General features: G+C 44.5%; 1 protein-coding gene and 1 long non-coding RNA gene across 9 annotated transcripts in view; one reads left to right on the top strand and one right to left on the bottom strand.

The window, feature by feature from the left end:
- The window catches only part of ARID1A (AT-rich interaction domain 1A), a 69,628-nt gene that overhangs the window by 18,889 nt on the left and 27,983 nt on the right, over nucleotides 1-22,756 (bottom strand). For all 7 annotated transcript variants that reach the window (XM_049098398.1, XM_049098395.1, XM_049098379.1 and 4 more), the window contains exon 4: nucleotides 22,512-22,628. In XM_049098398.1, coding sequence (XP_048954355.1) covers nucleotides 22,512-22,628 — 117 coding nt within the window. The remainder of the gene's footprint in view (nucleotides 1-22,511; nucleotides 22,629-22,756) is intronic.
- LOC125753200 (uncharacterized) lies at nucleotides 182-22,438 on the top strand. 2 transcript variants are annotated; one of them, XR_007404407.1, is made up of 3 exons: nucleotides 182-10,072; nucleotides 13,718-13,848; nucleotides 17,217-22,438. It is a non-coding gene; the product is annotated as an uncharacterized LOC125753200 (long non-coding RNA). The 2 variants fall into 2 exon arrangements; XR_007404406.1 differs by lacking the exon at nucleotides 13,718-13,848.

A 22,756-nucleotide genomic window follows, 5' to 3' on the forward strand; every position in this document is an offset into this window, starting at 1 on the left:
TATTTATAAAAACAAGTAAGTAGCCCATAAGCTGTAGACAGCTGACCCACGGTCTTTCTACTAGAAGCAGATCACCTGGTACTTTTGTCTTCTTTCCTGTCCCCAACTTCTACAGTCAAGAAAGCTGCTTTCAGTGAGGCTTCAGTTCTTTTCTGGTGGGGAAACTTTACAAAACATTGCCAGGATGGCACCAGGAGCTAGCTGCAGGAGACTTTTTTTTTTTTTTTAATGCGCTGCAGGAGACTGTTAAACAAGTTTGAGCAATGTTCACAGATCCCCTCTGTAACAGATTATTAGAACCTACATTTACCAGGATGCACTTACTCCAAGTTACCATACAGTAAACATAAAGCGTAGGACGTGTGAAAGGGATATACTGTATAGGAAAGACAATTCCTTAACTGCCAAGAAGGTCTGAGACTATGTTCCTAACAACTGGCCCACAACAGGGATGAACGAATGTTTACCAAATGAACAAATCCAGTTTTCCTCCTAGCTTATTTTTTCAGTGAGAACTTGATGTTTATTGGGGGGGGAGGGGTTCACTTACCTTGAATTAATCAGTACAGAGTTCACTCTAGGTCAGCAAGCTGAGATTAGCAACCAGGAGCTCAATATGAAAAATATTCACCACAGGAAATGCACACCCAGCCCCAACTTCATTCTCTAGCAATACTACTGCTTCAACACCACACGTTAATTTCAGGCTGGGGACTAACTGCACCCAGAAGAAAGGATGAGTTTTGGGTATGGGCTCAGGTCTGGGAAAAACCTAATGGTCAAATGGTTAAGAAATAAGTTCTCTTTAATTAATAAAGAGACACATCTGAAGAGATCCAAAATGGCCTGATTTAAGTCTATTCCTATTCCTACAACAAGCTCACTCTGAAAAGAGTAGTTTGAGATGACACTGACCCTGGAGTCTGACAGTAACATTGAAGGTCAGAGGGCACCTCTTAGCCTCTCCCCAAGTATCTGACTTGGTTGGACCTTTTGTAAAACCAGCTGGTTACTTTAAGCTGGGAACATTTCTGCTGAGTTCTATGGGAACAAAACTTGCCCTGAAGGCAAGGCAGGGAGATAAGTATGCATTTGTACCTGTGTCCAGTTCTCCAATGTTAGTTAGTTCAGAAGTCGGAAAATGCTAGCTTTCCTATAAGAAGCAGACCTAGCATACCATAGCATGCTTTATTTAAACATGCAATTAGAATTAGTCCCAGCATGGACAAGAACTCAAGAAGGCCCTCCTGTAGGTAATACCAGAGAGTGTCTTTTCTTCCGAAGGACTAAAGTACCTGGAGCTCTAAGAAGCCCTGGGTTCATCCCAAGAAAGGAGGATTCCACCCTCATGTTGAGGGCTAAGCTTTATCAGGGACACCTGGCTACTGAGCCAAGGAGAATAAACTCAAAGAGGGAGCGAGAGGAGAAGAGAAGCCAACTGTGTGTAGACCTTGAGAACCACTTGTTAGGCCCTGATCTATAACAGAAACCACAGTTCAATGCTCTCTTTTAGGGACCAGTCAGTTCCCTCAGGATTCCTTCCTTCCTTCCACCCCCAGTCCTTATTGATCTGCCAGCTTCCGGTAACAAGAACTACTTGCTTACAGAAAAAAGAAGTCAGTATATTTTGAAATAGAATAGGAATCAAGATCCATCCATAAGAACTTGGCCCTATTCAAATGGCTTTGAAAAATTAAATGTTTTGAACATTTTTGTTTTTACTTATTCTTATTTTTTAGAGAGAGAGAGAGAGAATACATGCAGGTGCTCACACGTGCAAGGGGGGAGGCAGAAGCTAAGAGAGAGAGAATCCTCAAGCAGACTTGTTACTGTGGGCAGAACTCAGGGCTCAATCCCAGAACCCCGAGATATCACAACTTGAGCTGAAATCAAGAGCCACCCAGGCATCCCTTATTTTTTTAAACAATTATTTTAAAGATTTATTTAAGTGTGTGTGTGTGTGTGTGTGTGTGTGTGTGTGTAGGCAACACATGCATGTGGAGGGTGAGAGAGCAGAGGGAGGAGGAGAGAGAGAAACTCAAGCAGACTCTGCTGAGCAAGGTGCCCGATGTGGGGTTGGATCTCATGACCTCTGAGATCAGGCCTGAGCCGAAAGCAAGAGTCTGATACTTAACCAACTGAGCCACTGAGGCTCCCCTGAATATTTTTTTCTTAAAGATTTTATTTATTTATTTGACACAGTGCAAGCAGGAGGAGTGGCAGGCAAAGGGAGAGGGAGGAGCAGACTCTGCTGAGCCAGAGTCCCAGGATCCTGGGATCAAACCTGAGCCAAAGGTAGATGCTCAACCAACTGAGCCACCCAGGTGCCCAATATTTTTGTTTTTAATTAAACAAGTAAAATATGAATATCATCATGGTAAAAACAGTTCAGATAGTATAGGTAAAGCCAAGTTCCCCTTTGCCCTTTCTGCTGCCTTCAACTGAGGAACCCCGGCTCAATTTGGTATCTATCCTTGGAAATCTTCTGAGGAACAGAGGAGGGAAGAAAAAAAGGAAGGAAAAAAACCAACAACAACCCACCAACCATGCTATAGGTGGGGGCAGAGCCTATGGAGGGCTTCTTCAGCCACACTTCTGTTAAAAACCAGGTTCCCCACAGATCCACAAGTGAATGTTCTAGTCCAGGTGAGAGATCCTAGGAGCCTGAGGAAAACAGGCAGCCCCTGGGACTAGGCTTGCAGGACCCTTGAGGTATCTGTGGTGGCAGTGTGGTGGCTTCCTTTACAGAAACACTCTGAGGGTGGCTGTCAGTTTTGTGCCCTGAGCTCCTCAGAGAAAAAGTGCTAAATAAACCACTGTCAACAGTAGCTCCACGTGGGCTGGGACGCCTGGGCATAGAAAATAGTGGGGAAGGAAGCAGCATTAATCTTATCTCTCTGATTTGGCTGGTTTGAGGCCAATCTCTCAAATTGTCATTTTCAGGCGATGGCAAGTTATAGCATGGGGGTAGGTGATTTTAAAAAAAAAAAAAAAAAAAGTTTTTTTTTTGTTTATTTTTATTAGAACTAGAATGTTAGCATAGGAAGGGACAGATCGTTTGCCATTTACCATTTGAGCATGTATGATGGGCCTGACACTTTATGGAGTTCCTTAATTTTCTACCATTCTTGAAAGCAGGTACTACTACCATTAACATGTTGAAGATGCGCATGCTGCTGCTCAGAGAGATTAGGTTATGTGCCCAAGTTATCCAGCAAGTAAGTGGTAGAAAATAGATTTCAAACCCTGATTTCCTGAACCCCAAAGCCTATGTTCTTTCTCTCTCCATTATGCTGTGATACTATACTATATGATACCACACCTCTGAGTTAGAAGACCGAGGCCTAGTTCTTGGTACTTATCAGTTGTGGCCCTAGACAAGCTGGCAACAAACTGCCTGGCTTTCTCAGTTATACAATAGGTGGACTGGACAAATTTGAGTTGGTGGTACCCCTGGGCCGTATGCATGAAACTCCCCTGGAAACAAAGGGTTGGGGCCATATAGAATACGCAGTACCAGCAGTAGCAGCCTGGAATGAGAGATTGACAATACACAGCAGTGTAGGATGTAAGAAGTATCAATCAGTTCCAGTAGCTTTATCACAGTATATGTCTTCACTGGGAAATGGGAGGGACTAGTGGGGAGGAAGACTCCAAAAGAAGTGTCTCCCCTCTATCTACATGAACAGATACTGCTCTGAACTCCATATCCTTTTATTACACAGGACACACCTCTGCTTTCTACCCCACAAAAAGCCAGTTTTTCAGGTCTTTTGTTCCACAAAAAGCCGGATGTCTGGTTGTTGAGTCAGACCTCAATGTACCGAACAAGTTTGGCTTTCCACAACACACCTATCACACAAAGTTCAATCAACCCAAGCCCCCACTCTCCCTGGTGGGGGCCACTTTTAGCATTTCAAAAGTCAGGGTGTCTCAATTCTTCCAAAAGGGCCCACCTAACAAGTACCTTCCAGGAGGTCTACTGAAAGAATTGTAGCACTGCCCCTAAGTGGAAAGATCTCTTTTTCCGGGTTTGCTCTCTTCCAAGCATAATCCTGCTGAGAGATGGGAGGTGAGGATCAGCCCACTCAGTGCCCTGCCAGTTCCAAAGAAGCAGCAGGGCCAGGGAGAATTTCCTCACGTGTTTCCAACGTGTTTCATGCATTTTATTGCTCATCTACCATGCAGATCAAAAGCGCTGGAGCAGGTCCAACTATTTCACACAGAATCTCACACTCCAGGCTGGCTACAGCCCCGAAAGCCTTCGTTTCTTCACTTGAAATACTGCCCAATGTTATTTTGGGATGTGACCTGATAGAGGAAGCCCATAGGGACTCCATGACGATAACCGTTCCAGCTGTGATTGGTTGCCCAGCCCCAGCAAGTGCCAGCATGGGTTTGTCAGGCTCTGCTGACAAACAGAACTCGGCAGCTAACACCTTTTCTTCACACCACAACAAAACCATGCCTGAAATCACACAGTCCATACCTCGTTGGGGGGTGGGGTGGGGGGAGGCCTGCTAGTGCTCTCACAGGAAGGGCTGCAAGTTCTAACATGAATTGGCTGCTTGATGAAGTACATTTTTAAGCAGGAAGATACCAGATCAGGGTTAGAGGAAGGGAGTTTAAACAGTCTCCTGACAGAGCCCAAGAATGACATCAGTTCATTTTGCCGAGCAGATTAAATAACATCAACAGGCAAGTCTAAAGAACAGGCTCACGGAAATGCTCAATTCAGAGTTTTCTCATAAATTTGGATGAGTCCTTGAGAAATGGAGCTTTTGTTAACCCCCAGATGGAGTTCTTGTCCTCTTTCAGTTGAAAAGAACTTTTGCCAAGTTGTGCTGACTACTGGCGGGGAAACCACCTACCAAGGGAACCAGGTAAATCCTACATACATACTTAGAGGGTGTGTATGTGTGTGTGTGTGTTGAGAACCCTGCAATTCAGCCACACTTACTTAAATGACTTTTCCTTGAATGAAAAAAGCCCAAATGCACAGACTGAAATCACCAAATCTGCATTGGCATTTATCAAGTGTTTTCCCAGCAGTGTACCTAACAGATCCACAGCCACAGCAGGAGGCTGCTCCCATGCTGGAGAATGGGAGGAAATCCTGAAGAATACAGAAAAGACTGGAAGACCTGACCCTTGAAGAAAGGCAGACAGCAGGAAAGGAGACAAACTTCAAGGAAAAAGTACAGCAAACATAATTACATAGTAACTACTTAAGGTAAATAAGTTTTGGGGAGACCTGGTTTTTCTTTTCTTTTTTTTTTTTTTTGAGACCTGATTTTTCATAATGACTTCCTTAAGCAACTTATTTGTCAAGGGTCAGGGGAGAAGAGGCTATCTCTGCCAAACACTTCTAGAAAATATTCAATATAATAAAGCTTCAGTCGTAGGCCCTCTTTTCCGCAGTCTTTGTTAAATTCAAGTTAAGGGATCTGACCCCCAGACTGGTAGGGACTCCAGAATTACAGAACTGCACTTGCTCCAATGAGTGGTCACAGTTCAACAGATGAGCTGCTGTCCCTGTCCAGAGAACAGGCTATCTGGTGCGGGCTGAAATGCCAAGAATGAATCAATAAACAGAACAAACTGCCTCTTAGTACTGGTGTACTTTTGAGTCAGGGGCTAACAGGTGGTTAAGAAGGGGAAAGGAAAGACACAGAAGCTGGCACTATCTTTCTAGCTCAGGACCAAACACCATCTCCTGCTTGAACTACACCAACAGTTTGGAATAGCAGCAAGTGCTCTGGGAAAGGCTAAGAGAATGTGATTTCCTAACCCCTACCTGAAGTTTCCAAAAGCCCCTCACCAAACCCCCTCTTCTCTTTTTCACAATAGGCTATCATTCTGGGGATAATGGGTCATTTCTTCCCAGTACCTTCTGGCTGCCTGGTGGGGGATGCATAGTAAAGAAGAGTCAGAACTCATCTGGTACCCAGAATGCTTTCTGGGGGCCCACCTCTAAGAGGAAATCCCCTATATATATATACACATCAGAACATAAATAAAACTTAAGGAGACCAAATCTCCAAATTCAAAGGGTGCTGGAATGAAGAATAAAGGAAGTCTCTTTGTATCTCCCTCTTGAAGGGAAACAAATATAGGACTCTCATGTGCTTAACCCTCAGGTACACAGCTGGCTCACATTTAATTCTCACAGCCATCTTCTAGAAGCATGTATCTTCCCTGTTTTTTTGCCAAAGCAGGAGCTCAGAAGTTAAAAAATGTGCCCAAGGACAGAGAGCTATCATACAGAAGAACTGGAGTTCAAACCCATATTCTGATTCCAGAGCTTGCGCTCTTTCTACTATAAGGTAGAAGCTTGCCACTCTCAGAAGCTGGGTTCCATATGCCAAACAAAGCCTGGTCACAACCTGCCTCTGGACATGCTGAGTGACTACTACATCCATGGCTTTAACAAGTAAACCACCCTAAGCCTTGCTTGGCTCCTCTGTAGAAGGAAAGAGTAAAACTAGGTAATTTAACCATGTAAGTCTATAATGCTACACACTTCCTCTTGCATAGTCGCTCCTCCTATAAACCATTTCTCCTTTCTAAACCTCCTTTCGTGATTTATTTCAAATCAGCCCTTTCATCTGTAACTCTCAATTTAAACTTACTTACTTTCACCACACTAAATGGTATAGTACTTTCTCTTACCTCTGGGTCCTTAGAAGGGTACTTTTTTTTTTTAGGATTTTATTTATTTATTCACGAGAGATACACACACACACACACACACACACACACACACACACACAGAGGCAGAGACACAGGCAGAGGAAGAAGCAGGCTCCATGCAGGGAGCCTGATGCGGGATTGGATCCCAGGACTCCAGGACCACGCCCTGGGCCGAAGACAGGTGCCAAACCGCTGAGCCACCCAGGGATCCCCTAGAAGGGTACTTAATGTATAGGGAGGGAGAGAGTGACTTAGAATCTAGGGAGACCCTCTGGAAGCTAAGTCCTGTGAAGGTTGGTATCTGGTCTTTGCTGGTATTCACACTGAATGTGCTCTATGCCTATTATCAGACACAGGGGTGTGGCCCAGAGAGAGAAGTCAAAACATCCCTGGCCTCTAGATGGCCTCATCTCAGGCGATTTCAAACCCTCATCCAGCCCAGCAGCTATCATTCCAAACTGCAGGACAATTAGGCCTTGTTTAGGAGCCCCATTCCCCAAACTCTAAGGTGGGGAAGCTCCTTTGTGGAGGGAAGCTAAGCAAGCTTCAACCCTGTGTCCACAGTTGTGATCCACCAAGGCTGGTACCAGAGCTTTCCTATAACACAGCAGGATGGTCCACTTCCAGGTCACCTGAAGAGAACTGGGTGGGAAGACCAATTACTTGGAAGTTGAGCTACAGGTGCAGCAGCTATAGACTAAAATCATTTTTTGCCTTGGAGACTTCAAAGACAGGAAGAGCTTTGTGGGGACAACGCCTCCACAGCCAGCACAGCTTCCCTGGCCCTTCACCTTCACCCTAGGGACAATGCTCACAGCCCCTCCAAGGACTCTTCTGGACCCACCGTGGCAGGACTGATGGCACTGTGCAGATTCTGCCTGTAGGACCAGAGCAGGACCAGGCCAGATCCTCCCCTAAATTATCAGTGAGCAGAAAAACACCAAGCACACAAAAGACAACATGTTTGATGAGTTATTCAATGAATAATCTACTCAAAAGCATCCTCTTTAGACCCATTCTCTAGTAGTCTTCTTTCCTTTAACCTTGATCCCCCACCATAATCCCATACCTGAGCTCTAGACCTCCACATGGAGGGGATTCTTGGGTGCTGGCATGGAGGAAACAAACTCTCCTGTCTAAAACTGCAAAGTACGACCCCCAAATAGGCCCTGGCCACTTGGGTAAGAGCACTTGATAGAACTGCAGTGCAGGGAAGGAACGTCTGGAAAGGAGGCTGTCGGGAGGCGGGGCTCTGTGTCACTGGAGAAATTTCAATCTAATTACAAAAATACAAGAACCCGCTGTTCTAATCTACCTCGGCAAAATCTCTTGAGGTAGGTTTGCCCCTTTGGGTGGGGGCCGAGGGCGTTTCTGAAGTAAGAAAGGGGAGAAGAAAGACCATGGGGCTGCCTGCACTCCCGCGGTGGGAGCCCCTGCGAACAGCAGCTCGGCCACTGCAGCAGCCATTGATTTTCCAGGGGTCGATATTCTGCTCCCACAGATCTGCTCGGCTAGAGGTTTAATCACATTGAGTGCTTCAGCCCAACATCTCCCCTGCACTTCCCACTCCCCAAACCAATAAAACAAACACCAAACACAAGGGGAGTCAGCAATGGGTAGATGTATCTCCCCACAGCTGGCCCCCACCGCCAAAAAATTCTAAATACCAGCTCCAAGGGAGCCAAAGCTATATGGGCAGTTCGCACGAAGCTGCAGGGACAGACCCATAGGTGCCATTGCCTAAGGCTCCCATACAGACCCTACTAATAATTCTGAGATTTTACATTAAAAACTCTAGTTTCCCAACTTGTGGGGGAAAGAGAAAAAGATCCTAGAACTCCCACAGTGTAGCGATTGGTTGAAACCTTGTTTTCCAGTTTGTCACAGTCCCCACCAGGTGTATTACCTACCTGACCTGCCTTGGACACACACCCCTCCCCTGCAAAGGCTTCTCACTTGGGCCAGGAGAGAATGTCTTAACTAGTCAGAAACCACCTCTTGGCCAAAAATGTACAGTGCTTTAAGGGTCACTAGCTAACAGACTCAAATCTGGAAGAAAAAAAAAAATGAAACTGGGTCAGAGCTGGGCCTGAGTTAGAGCAGTCAAGAACAGTGCATATTTATGGAATAGGGCTGTTCTAATCCCAGCAGGAAACGAGCACTGTAAAGCTCAAGAAAGCAAAGAAGTTAGGAACTCCCTACTTTCCCCAAGTTAAGCATTTCCTGTTAGGAAAGCCAACCACACAGACCTTATTCCACCATGATCAGCTGAAATCCTAGAACTTGAGCAAGGAGGGTGGGAAAAGGGGGAGAGGAAGGAAACAGAAAAGAAGTCAGAGTTCTAGATATGAGAAGTCTAAGGGAGAGGGGGTGTGGCCTTAGGCTTCCACCTCCTCTAGCTGCCCCTCAGAATTATAGCAACCAGAAAGCAAGCAAGGATGCAGTGTGCATAAACAGGGAAGGCAAGGTTGGCACTGTGCTGAACACAGCTTAGACCAAGGTCTACAGAGCTCAATGGCCTCCTTGGTTTGGCATTTAATCCCCTAAATTTATATTTGCCAGTGGTCTTCCCTACTATGGCCTACTGGTTTAGATAAAATCCAAAGATTTGGGGGAAGGTATGGAAGAAACATCTGAAAATAGGGAACAAATAGCATCTTAAGCCAGAAAAGACAGGCATCAACCCAAACGCCCAAAACCAGAAGAACAACTCTGAACACAAGGAAAGACACAGTCAAGTTCTAAAAGGAAAAGATGAGGGGCACCTGGGTGGCTCAGTGATTGAGCGTCTGCCTTTGGCTCAGGGCATGATCCTGGGGTCCCAGAATCGAGTCCCGAATCAGGCTCCCCAGGGATCACGCCGAGCCAAAGGCAGATGCGCAACCACTGAGCCACCCAGGCATCCATGACCAACTATTCTTAAGAGTTCCTCTGAACACTGATCCCGTTTGTCCAAACTTTTTCTTCTACCTTCCCCAGAATGTCAGGAAATTACCTTCACTTATCTCCATAAACAATATTCAATATTCCTCCCATATCAAAGCTGGCCTTAAAGGGCAGGTTGGCTGACTCTCAGCTTGAGCCTTCAACTCTTAGTTTCCACTTTCAACAAGACCTGGCTTCTTAGCTTCCTTGGGAAAGGTCAAATGGGAAGCAAGCTAGCCATATGAAGGTGAGCTCTGCCCAATGGCAATCAGTGACTATGTCACAATACCAGCCAATTCCATGTGGATACCAACTGGGGAAGATGGAGAAGTTCAGGCTGTGGAAGTAGATGGCATAAGAGAGCAAGCACTGGCCCCCAAAGGTTGAATGCCAAATATGTTAGAAACATGGGGCGGTAAAGAAAGACAACAGAATTCTATGCCTGATTTATCAGGTATGTTAATATAGCTCCATATACCAGGGGTCCTCCCCTCTGGACCAAGTTTGGTGGAACAGATTCTCACTCTGGTGTAGGAGGGTCCTCATGGCTTCTGAAGGATAGCATTTCTAGGAGGGCTTGGTTTATTACTTGTTTGAAAAGCCCAATACCCCTCTAACCCCCAAGGACAAATGAGAAACAGCTTGGCAATCACACATCTGGGGGCTAGCTTTCTGATTTTGCTGGTCTTTTTAGAGAAGGACAATGGCAGAAGCCAGCGCATGTACTTCACTGAGGTAATCTCCCAAACAGCTTTGCAGAAGGTTATAAAAGCACCAATAGGAGAGAGGGGGAAGTAGGGTAGGGGGTGGAAGAAAGCCATGGTCACCAAGGCAACTGAGTTCATCCATATGTTGACTCAGGAATTGTAGGAAATTCTAGTTTTTGAGGTTTCTTCCTTCCAGAATATTTCCTACATCTTCCCGGAGAGTAGACCTAAATCCAGAAGCTACAGTATCACTACCTTTGCCCAGAAATCTCAGCCCCACATTTCTACACACCTCTTCCTCCTCTCCAAAGAGAAGAGAATATGGCATTTTTTCTTTCTCTTCAGCTTTTTACCTATACTTTTTTTTTTTCTTTAAGATTTTATTTATTTATTCATGAGAGTCACACAGAGAGAGGCCCAGACACAGGCAGAGGGAGAAGCAGGCTCCCCTCAGGGACCCTGATGCAGGACTCAATCCCAGGACCCCGGGATCATGACCTGAGCCAAAGGCAAATGGTCAACCGCTGAGCCACCCAGGTGCCCCTTTACCGATCCTTTATAGGAATTGGTCCTAATAGTGAAAACACTGGACTAGAAGTCAGGGAACTGAACGTTCTGATTTACTAAATGACCTTGGGCAAGTCCATTGCCCTTTCTGGGCCTTCGGTTCCTCATATGTAAGTAAGGTAAGGAATAAGGGGGATGGTTGTAATTTTTGTGTTGGTGCAGTGAATATTCTGTGGACTAGCTCAGGCTACCTCCATCCCACTGAGGTTAAAAAGCTAAAAAAAAAAAAAAAAAAAAAAAAAAAAAAAAAAACCAACCCACATTTCCCAGAATCCCTTGTGAATGGGTTTAGATACAATTCAGGTTCTACTAATTAGAAGCAAACTCAAGATTAGATCAAAGTATGGCAGAGACCATATTTCTGTCTCTTTTACTTGTTCCTACAACAGCATTTTGGCTTCCTCTTCCAGTAAACTGGATGCTGCTTCTGGTGGCAGCAGCTGCTCCTTCTTGACTCTAGCTTACTAATCCCTGGATAGCAGACTTAGGGCAATTAATATGATAGTGGCTCAAAGACAGGAGTTTCCCTGGTGGGTCAAATCTAGTTTTAGGTCCTGCTCCTGAAGGACAAGCCTAGAGCATGCTTGCTTCCTCAATCTTTCTAGCAATTTTGTAAGCTCAACTCCCTATATTAAATCCCTCTCTATTAAACATACCTAGGCCTAGGGTTCGGTATAGAAACCACTCCATCTGACACAGGATTATCAGATGATCCCCCAAAGAGTAGTTGTGAAGAAGAGAGAAGGACAGAATTATTCACAAGGCATATTCTCTACTAAGACATCTTCTGGGGAAAATGGGTAAGATGGAAGAGCCTTAGAACTTTACAATACAAAAAAAAAAAAAAAAAAAAAAAAAAAAAAAAAAAAAAAAAAAAGAACTTTACAATACATTTGTCCAGAACAAGCTCCTTCAATTCTTCCCTTTTTTAAAACCTCCCTGTACTTTCTCCCTCCCACTCTAACCCCAGGGCGGGGGGGGGTGGTGGCTATTGAACTGCTCACACAGGATAGAAGGCTGAGTCAGCACATGCTTTCTTTCCATCACTATACTCTGCAAGCTTTTACTCTGCTGAGGATAGCATTACCTGCCCAACCCCATGTAAGTATTCTCTGGACTTTAGGGAGGTTTGGGATAAAAAGGGTACCAAGTGTCTTCTGCAGTAGCAAGAAATAGGCTTGTAAAGCTCCAGGTGAAAAAGAACCAGTCCTGACAACACTGCACAGCTGAGGAACGAAGACAGGTTTGGGTACAAAAAATCCCAGCTCATCTTCTTGTAGCAATTTCTGGTCTAAGCAATGAGCCACCAGCTTCCTGTAGCGGGGCTAGGGACAAACTGAAGAACAAGGTCAAATCCAAGGGGTATGGTTTGCTAGGTGGGAAAGAGGTATACTTCCTGCCAGTCCTCAGAAGGGCTAACTGATCCCAGGAGCCATCATACCAGAAGTAAGGCTCAGTTAGTTTTCAGACTGAAGTTCTTCTGAAGAAAACAAAAGGTTCTAGCAAGAGGAATCTGTGTGAGACACACAGGCAGGAAGCAGAGCTGAGCCACCAGTGACTAGAATAGAAACAGGAAATGGGCCCAGGAACAAGCATACAGTAATGTGCTGCAAGCAGCACAGGCTCTGGCAGGCACCAGGCAGTATCAAGGGCTGGAACAGCGTGACTAAGATGGAGAAGCGGATTGGCTAGCCCTGCCAGAGAACCAGCGTTCTAGAGAAGGGATGGCTACTTGCACAAGGTACACGCTGCTCTGAGCAGTCTGGGCAGATATGACAGAGGGGGTGGGAATTTCCTTTCTGAGACTTTTTAAGAGCACCTGGGCTACAATTCAAGGGGAGCAAGCATAGATACCCAGTCAGATACAAAGAAAACAGGTCACCAACCTCAGAAAGGCCCAGCTTCTCTGAATACCAAAATTGCTAGTGGCATTTTTGTTACCCCCTTGAAAATAAGCCATCAAAAGCCTAGGCAAAAACTGTTGGCCTGTTTCCTTTTACCATGAAATATGACAAAAGGCAACACAGTGTAAAATTTAAATCCTTCAAGCATTTCAATTTTTTAAACCTTCAGAGGATTTCTGTCACTCCCCCCAGGAAGCCTACACAACAAAAAGCTGGTTCCCAAGCTCAGGTGGGCAGCAAGAACCTGGGTCTGCCCAGCACAGGTTTACCAAGTGGGACTAGCTGCCCTGGCACAGGCACTAGATGCAGACCTGATGTCCAAGCAGAGGTGCCTGCATAATGCTGGGCCAACATGAAGAAACTGGGGAAGAAATCCCAGAGAAAGTATTCCAGCTAGGTTCTGAAGCCACAGTAGGAGTCTGCTGGGTATTCAAAGAGAGTGGGAGGGTAGGTGGGCAGACATCTTTAGCAAGAAGACAATGGCAGGAAGGACCGGGGGTTGTGAGGAGCTTGAGACACACCCAAGAGGCTGGAGAAGAGGCTACACAGGTCTGCTGGGAGCTGCAGATGGCCCCACAATGGGGTCAGGCCTGTAGATACAGGGAACCAGGGCCCCCAGAGCACTGTAGAACAACAGGTGGTGGTCTCCCACTCCTATCCCCCCACACTCAGAGATTCTTGAAATTTTATTAGACACAGTAAAACTCCAAAGTCCCCAGCTTGATATTTCATTTGAAAATTTTACTCTCAGTTCTCAGGGTCTAACTCCTTGCTTCTAAACCATTAGACAAATGAATCACCTGGGGATCTTGTTAACGGTGTTGGGATTCAATAAAGCTGTGCGGGACCCAAGAACCTGCATTTCTAAGACAATTCCCAGGTGATGTCTGTGCTGCTAGATAATGGACCACATTTTTTCAGGAGCAAGGATCTACCTGATTAACATCAGCATTAATCAGGACACTGTGCTCTAAGAAGAAAAGCACTGAACAAGGCTTGCTTCCATCCAACCCAAGGGGAACCAAACTCTAGTCAACTTTTCACATTTTGAGGTGATTCCCTAGTTCCTCTAGCTGACCCGTCCTATCAGTTTGGGCATGTTCCCTCTCCCACCCCTCCCTGTACCTCAGCTGTCCTTTTCATAACTCATCTGTGCCTCCATGACAAGAAATCCAGGGAAAACAAAAGTGAAATCCCTTCAGGACAAGTCTAGTAAATATTAGATGGTATAGGGGTTGAGGCTTTTGGCTGACCTTGAAGAGAGGATTAAGATTGTCCAAGCCTTTCTTCTGCTGGGTGGGATGCTAGAGGAAATACTTAATTTGAAATATCAGATAGAGCTGGACTAAAATCCTAGTTCTGACCGTTAGTTTCCTTCTTTAAGATTTTATCTATCTAAAAAAAAAAAAAAAAGGTTTTATCTCTCTCTGTCTATCAGAGAGAGAGAGAGAAAATGGGCAGAGAGGAGGGGCAGAGGGAGAGGGAGAAGCAGGATGCCTGCTGAGCAGGGAGTTTGACATGGGACTCAATCCCAGGACCCTGAGATCATGACCTGAATCAAAGGCAGATGCTTAACTGACTGAGCCACCCAGGCACCCCTCCTCTTAGTTTCTTCTAATACGAAAAAGGAGTGGTTACTAGGTATGTTTCAATTCCTGCTCTTCTAGGAGGATTGGTGTTGCCTGTAAGCTCTGTTCCTGGCCTCACTCCTGCCCTCTTAATATCTGGATTCTACAGGAACAACATAGTTCCCCTCCCATTTCCTCTTTCCAGATCACTGTAACCCAAGTTCTGAGAACATCACAGTAGTAAAACATGAGTGCTAGCTAATAGCTACAGTGTTATTAAGTGAAATCTAAAGGAGGGGCTTGGAAACCCAAGTGATTTAAAGGAAAAAAATTGTAATTAATTTAACGAACATTAAAAATCCTAATCCTCTTCTCCACCTAATATCCAGCATCAATAACCTCCACTCCTACCTAACCAGAAGAAACAAGTATGATCCAGCACTTTGACAGCAGTCTCTAAGACTTTTCCAGTCAAGGGTATAGTGTCCTTTGTGAGCTAACCCAGGGAGTGCCCTTGATTGCTTTCCTTCACAACTCCTGAAAGAGAAGTCTGTTTATACCCTCCTAATATTCTGCCAGCATCTCCACCCTTCTATCTATCTGCCTTATACACATGCGGGTCTTCAGATGAAGTGGAGGAATTTGGGCTGATTCAGCTGCCCCCTCCCTTCAATGCCTTTCAAGAATGCTCTTTGTCTTTATACCTTTCCCGGTTTATTTCCTTTCCTCTAGCCCTCAGAAATCAGGTCCTCTCCACATCTATAAAGGATCCCAATAACCTGCTGCCTGACAAATCCAACTTTATACTCTTTGAAATATAAATGTGATGTGGACCATTCCCCCTTTCTTTTGGCTTTCATAAATATGATAATCCTGGTCCTCCTTCAAGCTCACCAGCTATTTGCTGGGCAAAGGCACTGTCCAGGGCTCTCACTGGCTCCTCTCTCCATAAGCCATGGCCTGGGAGGCCTCCTTCATTCCATTGTTAACTATGAATTACACCACAGACAGACATCTCCCCAACTCGAACCAGACTCCACTCTTAACCAACTTCCAGTCTCCTATCTCCAACTAGCAGCTAAACATTTGTCTTTAAACATTTCACTACATGGAACTTACCTTCTCCTCCAAAAATGTGTTTTCCTATTAACCTTTCTATTTTTGTCAATGAGATCTTTCTCCCCACCTCATCTCAGGTCTATAGTCTTTCCTGCACAAATCAGAGCTGGGACTAGGCTGGCTATGCAAAGAGACAGAGGGGAACAACTCCATACCTCTCGTCAAAATTATTCCAACAGTTGAACTTCTTCCCTTGCTTCCAGACTCTCTCCTTTGCAAACCACACTATACACGAATGGATTGTTTTTTTAACGTTATTTTTATCATGTTACTGCTCCAATAGCCTATCTGCAGGTCTGTAAGATCAAATTCATATGGCTTAGTAGGCCCACTAGGGCCCTAACCCCTGTAATCTAGCTCTCCTTTCTGTTACTCCCTACCCCCTAGAAGCCTAATCTCATCAATCCCTCAGTATCAGCTATACTATACCCCACCCCTATCTGGCCTCTGCTCAGGCTAGATTTTTCCTTTCCAACCTCCCAAGTATGTCCATAACTAAGGTCATTTTAAATTCTGCCATGATGTTTAAATTCTGCCCTCAACTACTCAGACATAAATGATCACCGACTTGACCAAATTTTCAGAAAGCACCCATTGTAACACTCAGGCATACATTCTTCTATTTGTTTTATTAACGAAACAAAGAGGATACTCAAGGGCAGCAACCATGTCATATCACAGGCTACCTCTCAGAAGGCATCAAAGTCTAACCCTTGTCTAATGCCTGTCTGCCTTCTATAGAATACCCACAGCAAACAGTGTGCTAGCTTTTACTCGAGGGACAGGAACCTTATCCACTGTTTTTTGTTTGTTTTTGTTTTAAATATTCTCATCCTCCAGATCACAAAAGAACTTGTATCACCCTTGGGCTTAAACCTATAGGCAACAGGTAGTCAGAGGTTTTGTTTTGTTTTTGTTTTTTTAAAGAGAAAGAGAGGCAGAGACACAGGAGGAGGGAGAAGCAGGCTCCATGCCAGGAGCTGGACGCAGGATTTGATCCCGGGACTCCAGGATCGCGCCCTGGGCCAAAAGCAGGCACCAAACTGCTGAGCCACCCAGGGAATCCCCCTAGTCAGAGGTTTTTAAAGCAGTAATGTTAACTTGCCAGATTTCTTTTTAAAGATTTATTTATTTGAGAGAGAGAGAGAGAGAGAGAAAGAGAGAGTGAAGCAGACTCCCCACCAAGTGGGGAGCCAGATGATGATGCAGGGTTCGATCTCAGGACCCTGAGCCCAAACCAAGAAGAGTCACTTAATTAAGCCACCCAGGTGCCCCCAGGGTTGATTTTTTTTAAGATGACTAGTCTGATGATTATGGAAGGAAAATAAACAGAACCACCAGGGGCAAGGCACTAGGTAGGAGGTAAAAGGGGCCTTTAAAAAGGGGGGCAGGGGCAATGGGTAGGACAGGGGAAGCCAGATTCGAAAGCCATTTCTGAGGTAGACTAGGAGGAGATGACCAACTTTTGGAAGGGATCCAGTGATGTGTGCCACATGGAAAACTTCCAGGGTGGTACTGAAAGTGCAAAGACTACACACAGTGTTTCTCTCAAGTCTCTTTTCTTTCCACCATTTTCAAGCCATAGCCTTCCCTCCAGATCACCAAGAGTCACCACTGTTATATTCGGTTACCACTGTGGTTTCCTAGTCTAGTAATTTTTTTTCCTTCTCTTTTCAAAGGGCTACTACCTAAACTCACTATTTTTTTTTTAATGTTTTATTTATCTACGATAGTCACACACAGAGAGAGAGAAAGAGAGGCAGAGACACAGGCAGAGGGAGAAGCAGGCTCCATGCAACAGGAGCCCGACGTGGGATTCGATCCCGGGTCTCCAGGATCGCGCCCTGGGCCAAAGGCAGGCGCCAAACCACTCTGCCACCTAGGGATCCCTAAACTCACTGTTATTAAAGTATGGTTTTTGGAACTTCAACACCACCTGAGAGCTTGCTGGAAATGCAAATTCTTAGCTCCCATCCTTATACCCACTTAATTAGAATCTCTCTGGGTAGAGGTCAGTAATCTATGTTTTAATTAATCTCCAGATGATTCTCAGTGCATGCTTAAGTTTGAGAAGCACTGATCTGGTTAACCTTTCCAGATCTGGGCTTTCAATCCTATATCCATTTTCCACCACTGAATGGAAACTCTATCTCAAGCCTAAAATGTAAATTTACAAATGTGCCTCAGTAAGAAAAAAATTGGGAAACATTCACTAGAGAAACCACACATACTTGAATGAATCACTTAAACAGAAGCTTGTATTTTATTTTTTTTATTTTTAATTTTTATGTATTTATGATAGTCACAGAGAGAGAGAGAGAGAGAGAGAGAGAGAGAGAGAGAGGCAGAGACATAGGCAGAGGGAGAAGCAGGCTCCATGCACCCGGAGCCCAATGTGGGATTCGATCCCGGGTCTCCAGGATCGCGCCCTGGGCCAAAGGCAGGCGCCAAACCGCTGCGCCACCCAGGGATCCCTAAACAGAAGCTTTTAAAGATGCAATTCCAAGTCATTCCCGGAAATGATTATAATTGAAAGTCAGATACCAATTTTCAGATAAGACCCTTAAAGATTTTGCCCCACGCTCAAGAAAATTAGAGACTTAATGAAACACCTTGGGCAACTCGGGTGGCTCAGTGGTTTAGCGCTGCCTTCAGCCCAGGGCGTGATCCTGGAGACCCGGGATCAAGTCCCACGTCAGGCTCCCTGCATGGAGCCTGCTTCTCCCTCTGCCTGTGTCTCTGCCGCTCACGCGCTCTCTCTCTCTCTCTCTCATTAATAAATAAATAAAATCTTCAAAAAATAAATATATAAAAGTTAAAAAAAGAAAAAAAGAAAAGAAACACCTAAAGGTTTGTTCACCCATTCCTTACAAGAACTTTCTTACCATAAGGTGAAGTAGTGGCTCTTTATAAGATAGATGACAAACCCTAACCCCTTCTTAAAGCAACTATTAGAAAGCATAAATAAATTCATCTGTCCTCTAAATGAAGTTTGGGCCTTCCTATAAGGCTGTGATACCTGCCTTGCCCTAGCAGTAAAAACAACAATTTTACAATATGGTCAAGCTGTCCCCTGTCAGCCATACACTTTGTGAATGAACAATGTAATAAATACTGCTCAGGTTCATTTGTTCACTGAATTAGAGACTACTTTATGCCATGCACTATGATGGCCAAGAGCAAGACAGAGACAGTCAGCCCACACTGAGCTTGTGTTAAATAATTGAAGTTACACTTAAGATAAATACTGACTGAAAACATGGGTGCTACGATAGTCTGTTTTAGCAAAGGAAGCTGACACAGTTTGGATTATGAATCTCTACCAGGGCTACAAATCAATCACAGCTTCTAACCATAGCAGAGCCCAAGTTCCCCCAGCCCCTCAAATGATTCAGAACTCTGTGAACCCTGGACATTGTTTTTTTTTTTTTTTTTTTTCTTTAAGATTTTATTTATTCGTGAGAGACACAGAGAGGCAGAGACATAGGAAGAGGGAGGAGAAGCAGGCTCCATGCAAGGAGCCCGACATGGGACTTGATCCCAGGGCCCCCAGGATCACGACCTGAGCCAAAGGCAGATGCTCAATCACTGAGCCACCCAGGCATCCCCTGGCCATTGGTTTTGAAAGATCATTTGCTCCTCGGGTAATTCTAAGATGCAGCCAAGGTAGAGAACCACTGGTCTGGGGCATCATGTGATAGGTGTTAGGGGCACATAGATCAGTAACACAGTGCCTGCTCCCCCAAGCTTACCATCAAATGAAGAGACCCAAATGTAGAGGTATTAGCAAACTGCTCTGGTGACATGAAGCAAACAAACCTCAGATATAGGATAGTATTTTTCTTGGTACACGGGTAGGGAAGTGATCCCAGAGGGCTATATAAGGTGCTTTTACCTATGTTAGCAAGGTCTGCTTGCTTTCTTTCTTTCTTTTTTTTTTTTTTAAAGATTTTATTTATTTATTCATGAGAGACATAGAGAGAGGCAGAGACATAGGCAGAGGGAGAAGCAGGCTCCATGCAGGGAGCCTGACGTGGGACTCGATCCCGGGACTCCAGGATCATGCCCTGGGCCAAAGGCAGGCACCAAACCGCTGAGCCACCCAGGCGCCCCAAGGTCTGCTTTCTAAAGATGGGTCCTGAGGCACCAAATCATTCTTTACACCTTTTAAGAAGTCTTAAATATTGCAGAGGTTTTTGTTTGTTTGTTTGTTTGTTTTTAGGTAAAAACTGCCTTTAGCCAGTGAGGGCATCAGAGCAGTTATTTAGGCTGAGTTTTGACATTTGATCAGGAAGGAGTTTTCTGAGGAAATAATCTTGAAGATGTAGTCTGAAATATGAATAAGAGGAGTTAGGAGGAAATGTGTATTAGACAAAAGGAAAGGCCTGTGCAGAGATCTAGACGCAGAAAAAAGCATGGGGCTTTACAAAACCTAGACAAAGTCCATAGCAAGGCAAAGGGCAAAGAATTATGAAGTAGATGTTCTCAAAGTGTCACCCCTGGTCTAGTAGCATCAGCAGTATCAAGGAATTTGTTAGAAATGTAGTCTCAGTCCTCCTTCCAGATCTAAATCAGAAGCGGGGGGCAGCTTATATAATATTAAGGATTTTGGATTTTATTCTAAGATTAATGAAAAACAGTTGAGAAGTTTTAAATAGAGGGATAACATAACCAGGATAAAAGCAGCTAAATGGTTTGGCATTAATAGCTGAGCAAACACTCCTCAAAATCTAATTTTTGTAATAATCAGGATCAGAAATCATGAGTCTTTAAATCAAGGGTCACAATCATAATGCCCTTAGGGCTAAATGGATAAGGTGAATGAGCAAAGAGGGGAATGTGAAAATGGGAGAGGCTTAGCTTCTCTTCTGGAGCCAAATACAAAGAGGTGCCCCATATACATCTGCTGAGTGAAGGAATGCACCAGCAAACCTAGGGATTCCTTGACACAACTGCTTCAGAAAAGAATGGGCCTCTTCTAGGGAATCCCGACTTCTTTCTTCAAATGTGACCGTTTCCCAGCCTGGCTAGGCAAATCTGGCATCAAACCAAAATTTCAAAGAATAACCACCTTTTGTTTCTTAGTCCAAGTAGCAGAGGGATAAAAAGCAATTCAACAAACAACATGCCAATAACCCAGCCAGCTCACCTCCCACATAGAGCTTCTACCACAGAGCAAATGACCCATTTGGATGAATCTATAGTAGAAGCCTGAGCTTGGGAATGCTCCTTGTGATAGGCTGCCCAGGAACAATCCTCCCCTGGGCCCACGAAGCTGCCAGTGCCTTCACTTCAGCAGGTCAAATCAGAAGCCCTGGATTTGACAATACAAGGCTCTCAACCCTTAGAAGACATGCAATGTGTTTGTATGCTAGGCTTTCTCAGGACTGAAAAATAACAAATACAGTTCTGCTGGAAGATTACTAGGAGCAAGCAGAAACTTTTTGATGGGGAACAACTTAAAACACTGACAAAAATCCACTGATTTGGTTTCTTGCCACAGTTGCACCTCACTCATTTAGCTACAGACCACAGATGATGAGGGAGTAGTTACATTTCTGACTGAATCAGGTTAAAAAACACATTCCAGTCAAGTTTGGGATGCAGAAAAGGACTGCAACAGTAATTAATGAAAAGGGAACAACAAGGGATTGCCTTATTCAGACATACCCTCACCCAATTCCTTAACTGAGAGTCAACAGTCTCAGGGTCCCATCTGACAGGGGCTATGCACCCTGGCCTGAGATGCCTGTTATAACAGGTACTGAGGGATCCCGTAGACCTTGCCCTATCCAGGTAATGCTCAGAGATCTTCAGGGAAAGCCACAAGAGGCTTTGTGATGAAGAGAGTTCTTGCCTCCTACCTATTCCTTAAAAATCCAGAAACCATTTTCTCCCAAGTCAGAAGAACTAAAGAGAAACCTTTGAGTAGAATCAAGATTTCAAAAGACTTATCTAGACATGTATGGCTGAATTTCTATTTACTAAAGCAGGATTTGTAATGGAAGGTTTGCTACCAACTATCTTATTAGATTTTAGAGTAGCCCATTTCATTCCTGTGCCCAGTAGATTAACTTTCAGAGCCTGTGTAACTTGTTCACATATACCACTAGAGCTAAGACTAGGGGTAAATGTTCCCAGAACCTGTCTACTATTATCTAGTTGGTACTATCTCTCAGGTATCAAATATAGTCCCTATGTCCTCTGAGGAGAGGATGAGAATGTCTGACATTAATGCAGTGCCCACAATGCATGAACACTCTATTTTGATCTATCTCATGTTAATAACCACCCCACAAAGTGGGTTCTTTAGGTTCATTTTACAGATGCAAAAAAGAAGGCATGGGAAGGTTAATAAGTGACTTGCCCAAGGCTACAGAGTTAGTGGCAGAGTCAAAATGCAGACTCAGGAACTCTGGCTCTAGAGCCCAAGCTTTTCATCATCAGACCATACTGCCTTTCTCAGGATACAGTCAGTCCATCCATAAACACCAATCAAGCATCTGGGCACCAAGCACTCCACTAGACAAAAGAACCTATTCACACAAAGGACCAGAAAAACTGCTTTTACTCAGCCCATGATCAGTGTGACATTCCATGCTGGATGCACCCCAGATCCTACCTCCTAGCCAAACATTAAGACAAAACCCTAAAAATTTAGCCCTCAAAAGTAAGGTCAAAATAACCCTAAAACTTCGCTCAACTTTGATGGAGAGCAGACAGAGCTTATAACATCTTCATCTTCTCTGTCCCTTACCTGGTCCATGCCTCAGAGCCCAAGATTTAAAAAACAAAACACAAAATTAAAAAAACTCTACAGAGATCACCAAACCTACTTCCCAGGCAGCAAGCCAAAACAGACATTCCACAAGTTATCCATAAATTTCTATTTAGAATTTTCAACCTGAATTCAAGAAATAGCTCATTGTTTATTTAGGCCACACCACCAAAACATCCAACCAGAAACCAGTTTTCTTTGCTTTTTTTCTCTGCTCCATCACCTTTCAGAGGTTGGCAAGAATACTCACAGGCAAGCTTGAGGGTCTTGACTGAAGACTCAGGTTCATATCTTCTTGTCCTCCCTTACTGGAGGTCATTGAGGGGGCTGAGGATGCCTGAGACCCAAATGAATCTTGAGATAACTCCTAAAATAAGAAAAACAAATGCTGTGAAGGCCTGGTACTGGTAAACCAGGCAAGCTTGCTTCATGGTAAAAGGGCTATAGGACTGACTGTCTCACGGAGGACAGGTGGGAGCAAGAAACTCCCCAAGT

Source organism: Canis lupus, chromosome 2, assembly GCF_003254725.2.
Source record: "Canis lupus dingo isolate Sandy chromosome 2, ASM325472v2, whole genome shotgun sequence".
NCBI classification, from domain to species: Eukaryota; Metazoa; Chordata; class Mammalia; order Carnivora; family Canidae; genus Canis; species Canis lupus.